The sequence below is a fragment of the Typopeltis vanoorti genome, chromosome 8, assembly GCF_054136105.1.
Source record: "Typopeltis vanoorti isolate ZY-2024b chromosome 8, IOZ_Tvanoo_1.0, whole genome shotgun sequence".
In the NCBI taxonomy this organism is placed as follows: domain Eukaryota; kingdom Metazoa; phylum Arthropoda; class Arachnida; order Uropygi; family Thelyphonidae; genus Typopeltis; species Typopeltis vanoorti.
This window is the reverse complement of record NC_143556.1, coordinates 23,571,555-23,586,081: the sequence shown is the minus strand read 5'-3', so window position 1 is coordinate 23,586,081 and position 14,527 is coordinate 23,571,555. Positions and strand designations below refer to the sequence as shown.

At 36.5% G+C, this 14,527-nt stretch overlaps 1 protein-coding gene across 2 annotated transcripts in view; it reads right to left on the bottom strand.

Moving 5' to 3' along the window:
* The window catches only part of LOC150103850 (carnitine O-acetyltransferase-like), a 187,441-nt gene that overhangs the window by 16,634 nt on the left and 156,280 nt on the right, over positions 1–14,527 (bottom strand). For both annotated transcript variants that reach the window (XM_090397153.1, XM_090397152.1), the window contains 2 exons: positions 6,658–6,856; positions 6,339–6,476 (listed from right to left, as the gene is read on the bottom strand). In XM_090397153.1, the coding sequence (XP_090253279.1) occupies positions 6,339–6,476; positions 6,658–6,856 (337 nt within the window). The remainder of the gene's footprint in view (positions 1–6,338; positions 6,477–6,657; positions 6,857–14,527) is intronic.

The following is a 14,527-nucleotide window of genomic DNA, read 5'->3' as shown; positions in this document are numbered from 1 at the left end:
GTTCTCTATTTCCATATTTAATTTACCATCTTCACTAAAAATTGTGCCTAAGTAGCTGAAATGTTTTACTTGTTCTATAGGTTCTCCATTCACAATGCAGTTGTTATTTTCCGTGCTTCTGACAATTTTCATTGTCTTTGTGGTGTTATTGCTGACCTTCATACCATATCTATTATAACAATCATTCAATTTAGTCAGGGAATCTTACAGACTTATAGCACATTTATTTAGAAGTATAATGTCATCTGCAAATAGCAAAGAGCTGACATTAACATCTCCAATTTTAATATCAGGTTTAATACCACTTTCCTTCATAATGTGATCCATATAGATAATGAATAACAGAGAGGATAATGTACATCCTTGTCTCACACCACATTTAATATTAAACCATCTTCCTGTACTTCCTTCAATTCTAACTGCTGACTTACAACTCAAATAAAGACTTAAGTATTGCTTGATTTGGAAAAGGCATATGACAAGGTGCCAAGAGAGAAGCTATTCAATACGCTGCAGTTATATGGTGTCAATGGGGCATTATATCAAGCAATACTTAGTCTTTATTTGAGTTGTGAGTCAGCAGTTAGAATTGAAGGAAGTACAGGAAGATGGTTTAATGTTAAATCTGGTGTGAGACAAGGATGTACATTATCCCCTCTGTTATTCATTATCTATATGGATCACATTATGAAGGAAAGTGGTATTAAACATGATATCAAAATTGGAGATGTTAATGTCAGCTCTTTGCTTTATGCGGATGATGTTATACTTGTAAATAAATCCGCTACAAGTCTGCAAGATTCTCTGACTAACTTGAATAGCTGTTGTAATAGATATGGTATGAAGGTCAGCAATAAAAAGACAAAGACAATGAAAATAGGCAGAATCATTGAAAATGTCAACTGTGTTGTGAATGGAGAACCTGTGGAACAAGTAAAACATTTCAGCTACTTAGGCACAATTTTTACTGAAGATGGTAAACTAAATATAGAAATAGACAACAGAATCAGCAAAGCTGGTATCGTGGGAAGTCAATTGAATAAATTCATATGGAATAAGAAAGAAATTAGTCGGAACACTAAATTAGCTGTATACAAGACTGTGTTCAAACCAATTTTAACTTATGGATCTGAGAGCTGGGTCAGAAGTAAAACACTTGACCAAAGACTAGAGACCGCAGATATGAGAGTCCTGAGAAAGATTAGAGGCGTGAACAGATGGCATCAATGGCAATATCATATTAAAAATGAGGATATTAGGAAAGAACTTGACATTGTCAGCATCCAGGAATGCGTTAGCAGAGCTAATCTCAGATGGTATGGTCACTTAAATAGAATGGGAGAGGAAAGATTAGCAAAACAAGTGTTCTCTGCCAGGTTGGCAGGAAAACGACCCAGAGGAAGACCAAGATATAGGTGGATTGATACGGTACAAAGTGCCTTAGACGATAGAAATATAAGATCTGATAATGTTGGAGTCTTGACAAGTAACAGACTGATTTGGAGGAAAATTGTAGATAGGAAGTTAGTAATGATGTAATTTTTTCATGTAGTACTGTCATATCCTGTACACCCCTTGAGGGTACATGGCAGGAATTTGATGATGATGATGATGATGTATTGCTTGATATAATGCCCCATTGACACCATATAACTGTAGCATTTTGAATAGCTTCTCTCTTGGCACCTTGTCATATACTTTTTTCCAGCTCTACAAATCTTAAATAGATATTTTTGTTATATTCCCATGATTTCTCAACTATATGTTGTAAAGTGAAAATCTGATCCTGACAGCCTCTATTTGGCCTGAATCCAGCTTGTTCTTCACCAAGCTTTTCTTCCACAATCCTTCTCAACTGTTTCTCAAGTATACTTTCATAAATCTTACCAGGAACACTCAATAGAGAAATATCTCTGAAATTCTCAGTTTTATTTCCCTTTTTATATATGGGTACAATTAGAGCTCTACTCCAATCATCAGGAATTTGTCCCTCTGTGAAGGTTCACTGAACTATGTAGTGCAGCCACTGTAAGACTTTTATACCTCCATACCTGAGCATTTCTAGTCGAATATCATCTACTCCTGCTGCCTTTCCACATTTCAGGCTTTTGATAACTTTTTCTACTTCAAGTATGGATATGTATTCCTGACTGTATGCCTGTTGAGTGTTTTTTACCACTGTGCTGTCATCACTGCTTGTTTCATTTAGCAATTTTTCGAAGTAATTACTCCATACTTCAACGATATCTTTTTCTCCTGTTTTCATATCACCTTTATCATCTCTAATTCCTTTTACAGCACTCTTTCCTCCATTTCCGAGTTTCTTCAACAACCGCCAGAATATTTTTCCACCTTCTTACCAAAGTCTTCACATGACTTGTTTAGCTAGTTTTACACAGTGTTTAACTTTCTTACATTTGTTTCTGTATTCTCTAAGAGCACAAGTTGACTTACTTGCCAAGAACTTTTGATATGCTTTCTTCTTTTCCTTCACTGTCTCCTTAACTTCCTTTTTCCACCATGGAATTCTGATTTTTCAATCCTTACAGACAACTTCACTACATGCCTTTCTGGCTGAATCAATCAGCGTTTTCTTCAGTGCTTGTCACTGAATCTCCAAGGTTTGGTTCCTGATCTCAAACTCTTTTATTTTTTTCTTGAATAATATTTGTGTATTTTAGTATATAGCTCACATCTGAGAGCTGCTCAACTTTTATTCGCTTTAAAACTTTCTTACATGTTCTTGTTTTTAATATGAAATTTAATGTTATTCTGCTCAAGACTAAATGGTGATTGCTTCCAATTTCAAATCCTCCGTACACTCTGGTGTCCTGCACCAGAGAGAAAACATCACTATCGATAATAACATAGTCGATGAGACTTTTCTTATTCCTTGCCTCTTCTCTCCATGTAAATTTTTGCACATTTTATGTTGGAACATGGTGTTAGTAATGACCAGTCCGTGTCATGAGCAGAAATCCAACAGGTATTTGCCATTATTATTAGCTTTGCTCTTTCCTCGAAATTTTCCCAAAATATTTCATTATGTCTGGCAATCATTTCCTACTCTGCTATTTAGATCACCAACAAGGACCAACTTTTCATTTTTCATTTTGTCAGTTGCTTTCTCTAAAACCTCAAAAAATTCCTCCACTTCTACCTTAGTAGAACCTTCTGTGGGACCATAGGCATAAATAAGTCTCACTGTCCAGTCCCCCATCATGATATTTACCCACATCACTCTACTCGAGACTGCCTACCATTCAAGAAGATTAGCCTCGTATTTAGTGTTGCATACTATTGCTCTAATTCCTTGATTGTCATTGCCTGAATATAACATTTTGTATTTATTGCTCAGAAAGATTTCACTAGATTTTGTCTTTTTTGTTTGAGTCACCCCTATTATGTCAATCTGGTACTTAACTAATTCCTCACCTAGCTCCATTTCTTTGCCATTCAGGCTTCTTATGTTGATAGTACCGATCTTTAACTCTGATAATGTTGAATTGATGTATATTTTAGGAGTTGTTCCAGTAGCTGACTTTTCACTGTTCGTCCTGGTTCCCTGGCAAAAACAACGGGGGCCTTGTTTAACCAAGCGATGCCCCAGCCGGCATGAAATTCGGTCATGTTGTACCGTCATTTTGTATTTTGGTTTAAGCCAATAAGAATATGATTTGGTTGGCTAAATCCCAAATTGCCAGCCCATCCTTGTTCATTCAGTATTGAGGTAGATACCTAACAGGGTGCACAATTAGAAGGTGAGGATTGGATATTAGGTCAGAAGCTCTGGTCAGGTCTCCATATTCCTTTAAGGCTATGTGGAGGTCTCTTCTCAGTTATACAGCTTTGACCCTTAAGCACCTCTGGTATCAAAATTGGTGATGTTAAATTTTAGTTGTTTACTTTGTGCAGATGATGTTATACTTCTGAATAAATCCAGTACAAGTCTGCAAGATTTCCTGAGTAAATTGAATAACTGTTGTAATAGATTTGGTATGAAAATCAGCAGTAAAAAGACAAAGATAACAAAAATAGTCAGAAACATTGAAAACATCAATTGTATCCTGAATAGTGAACTTATACAACAAGTAAAACATTTCAACTGCTTAGGCATAATTTTTAGTGAAGATGGTAAATAAAATATGGAAATAAATGATAGAATTAGTAAAGGTTGGTATGGTAGGAAGTCACCTGAATAAATTTATATGGAATAAGAAAGAAAGTAAGTAATCAAAATACTAAATTAGCCACATACAAGACAGTGTTCAAACCAATTTTAACTTATGTATCTCAGAGCTGGGTTGGAAAACACTGCATGAAAGGACTGAAGACCACAAATATGAGAGTTCTGAGAAAGATTTAGGGAGTGAACAGATAGGATCAATGGCAGTATCATATTTAAAATGAGGATATTAGGAAAGAACTTGCCATTGTTAGCATTTGGGAATGTGTTATAACAGTGTGTATTGTTTGTCAGGTTAGCAGGGAAAAGACCCAGAGAAAGACCAAAATGTAGGTGGATTGATACAGTAAAAAGTGTCTTAGATGACAGAATATATAAGATCTGATAATATTGGAATCATGACAGATAATGGATCTCAGATAGTATGGTCACTTATACAGTATTGGAGAGCAAAGATTAGCAAAAGACTTGTTCTTAGTCAGGTTGGCAGGAAAAATATTCAATTTTACTCTATCAATCCACCAAGATATAGGTCTACTGACAGAGTAAAAAGTGCCTGAGAAGACAGAAATATAAGATCTGACATAATATAATTTTTGAATAATGACTTCACACACATAAGAGAATACTAAATATAATTTATTACTCCTACATATTTCACTCAATATGTCATGAGCATCTTCAGGGAAGGCTAAAAAACTGGTAACATCATTTGAATTCCGAATACAAGAATGAGCTATACAGAATGCATATAATATCCTGACACATTGAGCAAAATATATAAGAGTAATAAATTATATTTAGGTTCCTCTTACATGTGTCAAACCATTATTCAAAAATTATATTATGTCTAATGCGCATGTCTCTATTAAACAACTAATAAGACCTGATAATATTGGAGTCTTGAGAGATATGGATTAATTGAGGAAAATTGTTAATTGGAAGTTAGTAATGGTGTAAGTTTTTCATTTAGTACTATTATAATATCCTGTACATCCCCTGAGGGTACATGTCAGGAATTCGATGTTGATATATCTTATTAGTATCTATCTATTAAAAACAAAAAGAAGGGAAATAAACCTCACTGAGTATTCCAAGTGAGATTTATTAGCCTATTCTCAAGCATACTTGAGAATAGGCTAATAAAAATTGTGGTAGAGAAACATGGGGAAAAATCAGCTGAATTCAGGTCAAGTAAGTGTCAAGATTAGATTTTCACTTTAAAACAAATAGTCAAGAAAAGGATCTGTATTGTAGTTAGTAGATTTGGAAAAGGTATATGAAATACTGCCAAGAGAAAAGCTATTTAAACAGTACAATCATATGGGATAAATGGGATCATACAGAACGACACAGTCTATTTAAGTTATAAGTCAGTCAGAAATGAATACTGTATACAAAGATCGTTCCATATAAAATCAGGTGTAAGACTATGCTAGGTGTAAGGGTATGCTATATTCATTATGCTTAATCATCATCTGATAAATCATATTATGAAGGAATGCATTATTAAATGTGATATCAAAATTGGAGCTATTCAACTTAACTGTACTTTATGTAGATGATATTACACTCCTAAATAAATTCAGTATACATATTCAGATTTCTTTAACTAAACTGAATAACTGCTCTAAAAAATTTGGTATGAAAACAGACATGAATATTTAACATATCATTTACATTCTTCATTTGGGAACTCCAGAAGTAAAATATTTCAGCTAATCAGGTATAATTAGCTGAAATATTGTGTTTAGTGAAGATGGCAAACTAAAAACCTGGGTCTCTTTTTTGTCAATTTTGTCAATAATCCATCTTCTAGATGGATTATTGCAGCCAGAAATGCCTTAGAAAGCTGAAATATAAGATTTGATAATATTGGAGTCTTGGCAGAAACTAATTTCAAGGAAAATTGTCAATAGAAAGTTAAAGTAATAATGTAAATTTATCATATAGGACTATTATAGTATTCTGTACACCCCCTTGAAAGTAAATATCAGGAATTTGATAAAAATGAAATTCTTTCTACTTTGTCACAATATGAAATAATAAAATAAATTTTCTTATTTCATATAAAATAATATTTCAAGAAATTAACTAAAATATACTTAATTATACTTGTTATAATCAAGTATAATATTATAATTATACTTACGTGGGTTGTAGAAAGATCAAAGTGAGTACTACGTGTATAGCCTTTGTCTAAAAACAACTGTGGAATATCTAAATTACTTTCAATTGCTGTTCTTTTGAGTCCCAGAAGATACCTGTCTATCCCAAATCCACTGACTGCCTGTTAATGAATATGGATTTATTTTTTTGTTATAATACAAAGCAAATATCAAATAAATTAAGTAACTAGATTGAAACATTCTAAACATACAATAGATATCAATATTAATGTTTAGTCATATGAAATATAAAATCCACAGATACTAACTTTTTTAAAAGTGTTTACAAGAGTGCATGCTTACTTGTGTGATACATAGCTTATGTGCATCTATTGCTTTATGGAGGGCTGCAAGCTTATCTTGAGGAGGGATCAAAGTATCACTGAATTGCCTGCAAAACTCTAAAGATTGCATCGATGTTGATCTAATTGTTTCTGTTCTTCCATACAAAAACTTACGAGTTGATGCTGCTTCATAAGTTGCTGGGACATTTCCATGCAATCTTCAAAATTAAAAAAGAAACACAAATCATTAACTTATGTATAATATATATATATATATATATATAAATTTCTATCTACAAAGTTCATTGCAACAGATCTTTGTTGCAATGACCTTTGCAAACAGATTTTGAAAACAACTACTGTTTTGAGAAAAAGTAATTTTAATTAAACTTTAAATTTCTTAGTCATTTTGACTTTATCTGAGGTACACACACATATTATTATTATTATTACATGACGCCTCCAGGGAGTCCACAGACTCATGGAGGGAATCTACTCTACAGCTCTGTCTCCACCACTCAATCAACTAACTGCAACTACACCAACACCATCTACCGTCCGCCACTACTAGTATTTGCACAGACAATCACAAACATCCATGCCCATGGTGGGATTTGAACCTGCAGCCTTTTTGCTGGAGAGTGAATATGCTAACCACTCGGCCAACCGTATACACAAAAAACAGAAGTTAATTCAACATATACTGATAATGAAAATCATTGCTTGATTTTCTTCTGGTTTTAAATTCACTCATTTTGCAATTTTTCATTTCTCATTCCATTTAAGTGAACACTAAGAATAGCTCTGTGTACATATTCTAGAATAGTAATAATGTCAAGTTATTTTCTGATATCTTCATTTTGAATAAGATTCTGCCATTGATGCCAGTCTTTGATAAACTCCAACTCTGGGATCATTATGTTAAAACTGGTTGAAATCTTCATTTTGAATAAGATTCTGCCATGATGCCAATATTTGATAAACTCCAACTCTGGGATCATTATGATAAAACTGGTTTGAAAAAGACATGAATCATTGCATATGCTAGCCTCATCTTTTGACCCATTTCTCTCTATTCTATTCTATATAAATTTATTAAACTGGTTCAAACAATACCAGCTTGACTAACATTATGAATTTTCATGGTTTAATATGCAATCTTCACTAAAATTTCTGATTTCCTGCCAATTTTAATCTTTTTATGGCTAATTATCATATCAAATTTGTGAATTACATTTGCTAAATTAGATAATTCAGCAATTATGCAACTTTCTTGAAAACATTTGTTGAGATTTCTTTAAGAAGATTATATTATCTGCATAGAAACAGAACTAAGCTTAACATCTACCATAAACAACGTGGCTTCATATAGACTTCATTAACAGTAAAGACAGCATAACAGCATGCTTCACACCTGATTTAATATCAGCTCACCATCTTATATTAGCATTCTAACTCTTATGTTCAACTGGAGTATAAAAGTTATGTATCTCTATCAGATAGTAGTTAAATCACACAAATTTAGTGTTTTGAACAGCACCCCCCCCCCGTTCACTTTATCATATGATTTTTTTTTTTTTAATTATTCTATTCTCATGATTTCTCAACTATCTGTGGTAAAATAAAATCTGTCTCAGTACCATCTGTTTGGCCTACATGAAAGTTATTTTCACCAATTTTCTCTTGTACAATTCTTTCTAAGCCTTTGCTCATGTATGCTTGCATTAAACTTTGCTGAAACACTCAATAAAGAGATTCTTCTACACTTCTCACATTTTTTATTAAGGAATATGGCAGGTGGACCATTCTGAAAACTTGATGATTAAGCAAAACTATCATAGATAATTCAGCATTTAAGGTTAAATATTACCTACTCCAGCTATCTTTGCACATTCAAGCTTTTCAACCTGAAGTATTGATATGTAACCCATACTGCATTCCTGGATACTGTCAACCACTATTCTCTATTGTTTATTACATCATTTAATAATTTAAGTAATTATTACAGACAAATATACAGCATTATCTTTTATATCATTTTTATGATCTCTGATTCCTTTCTGTGATATGTTTTCCTCTATTTCTAAGCAATGCCTTAATTTGCTTCAGCCATAATTCCAAAAACAACCATAATAGTAACCTGTTAAAGATACCAAGTAATTTTATAAGCTAGGGTTTTTTTTAATCCTTTTTCCCAAATAAACAAACAGACAAGTAACTCAAGTTTGCAGCTGCACGTAGTGCAACACTAGGCAACTCGTTGTAAAGGTGGAGTAAGCTCCGATCACTTTCCTTAGAATTTTCCCCTAATGCAAACCACATTTCCTTGCGGAGATGTATGATGCTATGCATTAAGGTAATGGTCACTACCCAGAGCGGTTTCGACCTTTATTGAGGTCTCGTCAGTGGGAGCCAGACCGAAAAAATGTCAAGGGCGAAGTAATACAGAGCTTATATAAATTTTACCTAAACAAGTTGCCATAAGGTGCTTTGACCTCATTAAATAAAAAAATCAGGATGAGAGTAAGATGTAGAAAGTTTTTTTACCTTGGGTATATATTATGTTAAAGATACCAAGCAATTTTATAAGCTAGGTTTTTTTTAAATCCTTTTTCCCAAGTAAGTCAAGTTTGTGGCTGTACGTAGTGCAACACTAGGCAACTCATTGTAAAGGTGGTCGAAACCGGTCTGAGTAATGACCATTACCTTAATGCATAGCATCATACATCTCCATGTGCTTTGCATTAGGGGAAAATTCTAAAGAAAGTGGTCGGAGCTTACTCCACCTTTACAACGAGTTGCCTAGTGTTGTACTACATGCAGCTGCAAACTTGACTTACTTGTCTGTTTGCTTACTTGGAAAAAAGGATTAAAAAAAAAAAAAACCTAGCTTATAAAATTGCTTGGTATCGTTAACATAATATATATACACCCAAGGTAAAAAAACTTTCTACATAATAACCTAAAAAACATTTTGCCACTTTCATAATAAAGTTCTTTCTATATTCTTTCCAAAATCTTCCCATGACTTTTGTTTAACAACATTGACCTACAACTACTTTCTCTGCATTCTTTAAAATCACATGCTGATTTAAACAGCCAGAGTTTTTTTCTTTCTTACAAGATTTATTTTCATTGGCAGCCTCTGACTCCTATGCCCATCATGAACTTTTTATTTTTCTACCATTGCAGTAAATGCCATCAGATATTCTTGGCTGACTCAATCAAACTTGAGAAAAAGTGAAAGAATTTCATTTTTTCCCCCAGAAACTAGAGATTCAAAGACTCATTGAGGGAAGCCATACATTACACACCAGCTGTCATACCATCTCTTAAACTCACACACTAGAAGCACTCACTACTTCAACAGGCAAACTGTTTCATTCACTCATAGTTCTGCGAGAGAAAAATCTAGAACTCATCCCTTTCTTAACCACACACACACACAAACTTAATATCCATGAATGCCTCATGCCACCTTCCATATAATGAAAAACATCAACTGATATCCTATAACACCCTTTCAGAATTTTACGGACTTCTATCATATCATTTCTTCTATTAACCAGTGTCTGCAATCCACATATTCTTAATTTATTCTTGTAATTTACATTCCTTAATTCTGATATCGTTTTTGTAACTCTTCTTTGCAGTTTTTCCACAGCTTACTTATCCCCTCTGTACTCAGGAGACCAAATCTGCACACAGCAGTCCAAGTGCAGTCGCATTAAGGCCTTGTAAGGAGGTGAAATGACAACTTTATCCATGCATGTCAATGTTCATTTCAACATTGCAATTATCCTCTCATTTGTATTTGCAATTTTTGCTGTGGCCTTTGAATTTCAACTTTCTGTCCACTATAACTCCAATATCTCTAGCCTCATCACTTTCTCCAAGCATTCCACCAATATAACATGCCATCGGAATATCCCATTACACCAAAGTACATAACTTGGCACTTACTAACGCTGAACTGATAGCCATTATCATTTGCCTACACTTCCAGTCCATTCAAATGACTTTGTAAATGCTGTATATCACTATATCACTAGCATCTCTGATTTCCACCTATTTTTGCATCATTAGTAAACAACTGAACATCTCCTGTCAGCCCTTCCTAATATCAAATATTAATATAGAGATTAAACAATGGTTCAAGGACTGATCCCTTGAACACACCACTTCTTCTGCAGCTTCTCTCACTTAAGTGGGGTCACTGTTGATGATGAGTCTCCTCCACATCCTCCTGTCTTGGGCTGTCACTACATCCAAGTTCTTCATCCTCAAGAACTCTTCTACCAGTTCCCTTCATCTCTTCTTTGGCCGCCCACGCTTCTTCCTTCCTTGCACATCCATCTGCATGACCCTTCTTCCCACATATTCATCCTCCCTCCTCATCACATGGCCAAACCATCTCAACCTTGCCTCCTGTATCTTCACTCCTAAGTTCGTAACTTGCACTATTCCTCTCACATAGTCATTTCTCAGACGATCCTTTCTGGTCACACCACACATCCACCTAAGCATTCTCATTGCTGCTACTTCCATCCTGCTGATGTTATTTTTCCTCAGGGCCACAGTTTCTATAGCATATGTCATAGCTGGCCTCACTACTGTCCTATAGATTTTGCCTTTCAGATTGATTGGCACTCTCTTATCGCATAACACTCCAGCCATCTCCCTCCAGTTCCTCCAACCTGCTTGTATCCTGCATCCCACTTCCTTCTCAGCTCCTCCATCTTCTTCCACTGTTGAACCTAAGTATCTAAGGTCCCTCACCTTCCTGATGACATTTCCTTCCAGCTCCAGATCTGTCTCCTGGCTGCCGCTCACTATGCAACACATACAGTATACTCTGTCTTACCTCTGCTCAGTCTCATACCTCTCTCTTCTCCATCTTTCCAGTTTAGTTCCCACTTCTTCTCTTGAATCTGCACACAGCAAGATGTCACCTGCATACAACATTGTCCAAGATGCATCTTCTCTCACCTCCTCCGTCACCACCTCCATCACAATATTAAACAGAAACATACTTAATGCTGACCCTTGATGCAAGCCAGCTGTTACTTGAAAACTTTCTCTCTGTCCCAGACAGGTCTGAACACTAGTCTTCACATTTCTGTACATCTCCCACACCAACCTGACATATTTCTCCGGAACCTTCTTCTCCCTCAGACACCTCCAGACTTCTTGCCTTGGCACTCTATCATATGCTTTCTCCAGATCAATAAATGCCAGATGTAGATCCCATTGTTTCTCTCAAAACTTTTCCATCATCTGCTGTAACCCAAAGATAGCATCTGTTGTTGATCTACCAGGCATGAAGCCAAATTGTTCCTTTGCAATCTCCACCTCCTTCCTCAATCTTCCATCAAGAACCCTTTCTAGGATTTTCATTGCGTGGGACATCAACTTTATTCCTCTGTAATTTTTACAGTCTTGTGCATCACCTTTACCCTTGTAGATGGGGACAAGAGTACTCTCCCTCCATTCCTCGGGAATATTTTCCTGTTGGCAAACTTTCATGAACAGGTCCCACAGCAGGTCAATTCCCCCCCCCCCCCCCAGTGCCATCCATGCCTCCACTGGAATCCTGTCGGGGCCCACTGATTTTCCATTCCTCATCCTCTTCATGGCCTCCGTCACTTCCACTCTACTGATGTTCTGCACCATCCCCTCAGAATTCTGTCCATCTTCTCTGTGAGCCCTCGCATTTTCCTCATTCAAAAGTCCCTCAAAGTATATTCTCCATCTGTTTCTTATGTCCACATCTCTCCATAATACTCTTCCTTCAGCGTCTTTGATCTGCCTCATGTAAGATGTCCTTTGCTGCTTTATTTCTACATTTCGCTAGTTGGTAAATTTTTCTCTGTCCTTCCTTTGTTTCTAATTGATCATACAGATCTTGATATGCCATGGCCTTCGCCTGTGCCACAACTCTCTTGGCTTCTTGCTTTCTCTCTCTGTACACCTCTCTGTCCTCTTCCACTTTTGACTCATCCCACTTCTGCTTTGCCTTCCTCTTAGCTGTCACTGCCACTTGTACATTATTATTCCACCACCAACCCTCCTTCTGCTCTCTAATCTTTCCAGATGTCTCACCAAGCACCTCAATTGCACAGCTCAGGATTACTTTTGAATTATGTTTCCACCAATCTTGTATACTTTCCAGTCCATCCGAAATCCTATCTAACACCCTCTCCCTAAAATGATTCCTCACACTCTCTTCTTTTAAGTGAAACCACTTAATTGTCTTCATCCCATGGCTTCCAGAGGTTCTTATCTTCGATCTTATTTTAAAGTCTGTGCACAGCAGTCGGTGTTGCTGTGCCACTTGATCTGTTGGAATTACTTTACAATTTGTCACAACCTTAAGATGTTTTCTTCTAGTCAAATTGTAGTCAATTTGTGAACTGTTGTTACCACTCCTAAATGTTATCAAAATGTTCTTCCCTCTTGTAGAAAAACGAGTTCACAATTGCCAGATCAAATGCTACTGCAAAGTCCACAACCCTCTCTCCTTCCTGGTTCATCATTCCCACTCCGTGGCCACCATACACCCTTTCACAGTCTCTATTCTGTCTCCCTATGTGTCCATTCAAGTTGCCTCTGATAATCACCATCTTGTTTTCTTCCAGTTCCCTCATTTCTTCATCTAACACGTTCCAAAAATCATCTTTCTCCTCTGCTGTACAGCCAACTTGCAGAACATATACACATAATACGACCACCAGCTCTTCTCCAAGACCCAATTTCATTTGCATGATCCTGTCGTTCCTTCTACCCACTTCCAGTACTTCGCCCTTCATTCTGCCACACACCACAATTCCTACACCATTTCTTCCCTCGTTATTCGCTCCAGAGTAGAACAATTTATATCCATCTCCCAGTTCCTTTGCCTTTCCACCTTGTCTCCTGCACACATAAAATGTCCAACTTCCTCTTCCTCATCATGTCTGCCACCTCTCTTCCCCTTCCAGTCATGCTTCCAACATTCAGTGTTCCCACTTGCAACATCGTCTCCACATGCTGGGCTCGCTTCTTTAACCGCACCCACCCTTGATGTGGTAGCCCTCGTCCACTTCTCACAGCTGTAGGGCGATGTGGCTGCACGTCGCTTAAGGGGAATGCCCTAGATCTTATATCATTTTCTCTTTGACTCATATCATAGGTAGAGTTGGTAGTGAAGTTTTACGACTGGATGCCCTTCCAGACATCAACCCTCGCCATTTATCCGGGATTGGGACCGGCACCTATTGAGACTAGCTCCTCCTTCGGTGGCTGCATAAGACGAAATGACTTAACAAGATAGGAAAGATTCACCTCTAGCCCTCGAATACTCTAATAGCATCAGGGGGAAGGAGCAAGGAGGGGAGAAAGAAGCAAAGAAAGAAGGGGAGGGACCAGTCTACAGAATAATATAACAGATGTATATTACATGAAGTAAGGCATGGTCCAGCATCTGGTACCTCGGGTTTGCCATGCCCGTACTCACTAAAGTGAGCCCTTGAACACACCACTGATCACCTTAAATCTGGCAGATTCACAGCCATCACATACCACTTTCTGATATCCATCCACCACAGTTTACTTCTCTCTTATTCTTTATAAATTATTCATCTTGCTCTCTACCATACCAGCTTTGCTTATTCTATTATCTATTTTCAAATTCGATTTTAAGCATCGATTTTATGGAGGTCACAAATCATGAGGAAAAATCATGAAGAGATGCTTGGTATAACATCAGGAAAGGGAACGCCTGAGGATAAGGAGGCATGGTGGTGGAATGAGGAGGTGCAGTTAGAGATCAAGGCAAAGAAAGAGGCAAAAAAAAATGGGACATGACTGGAACTAGAGCCAACAAGGAGGCGTATAGATTAGCGAAGAAA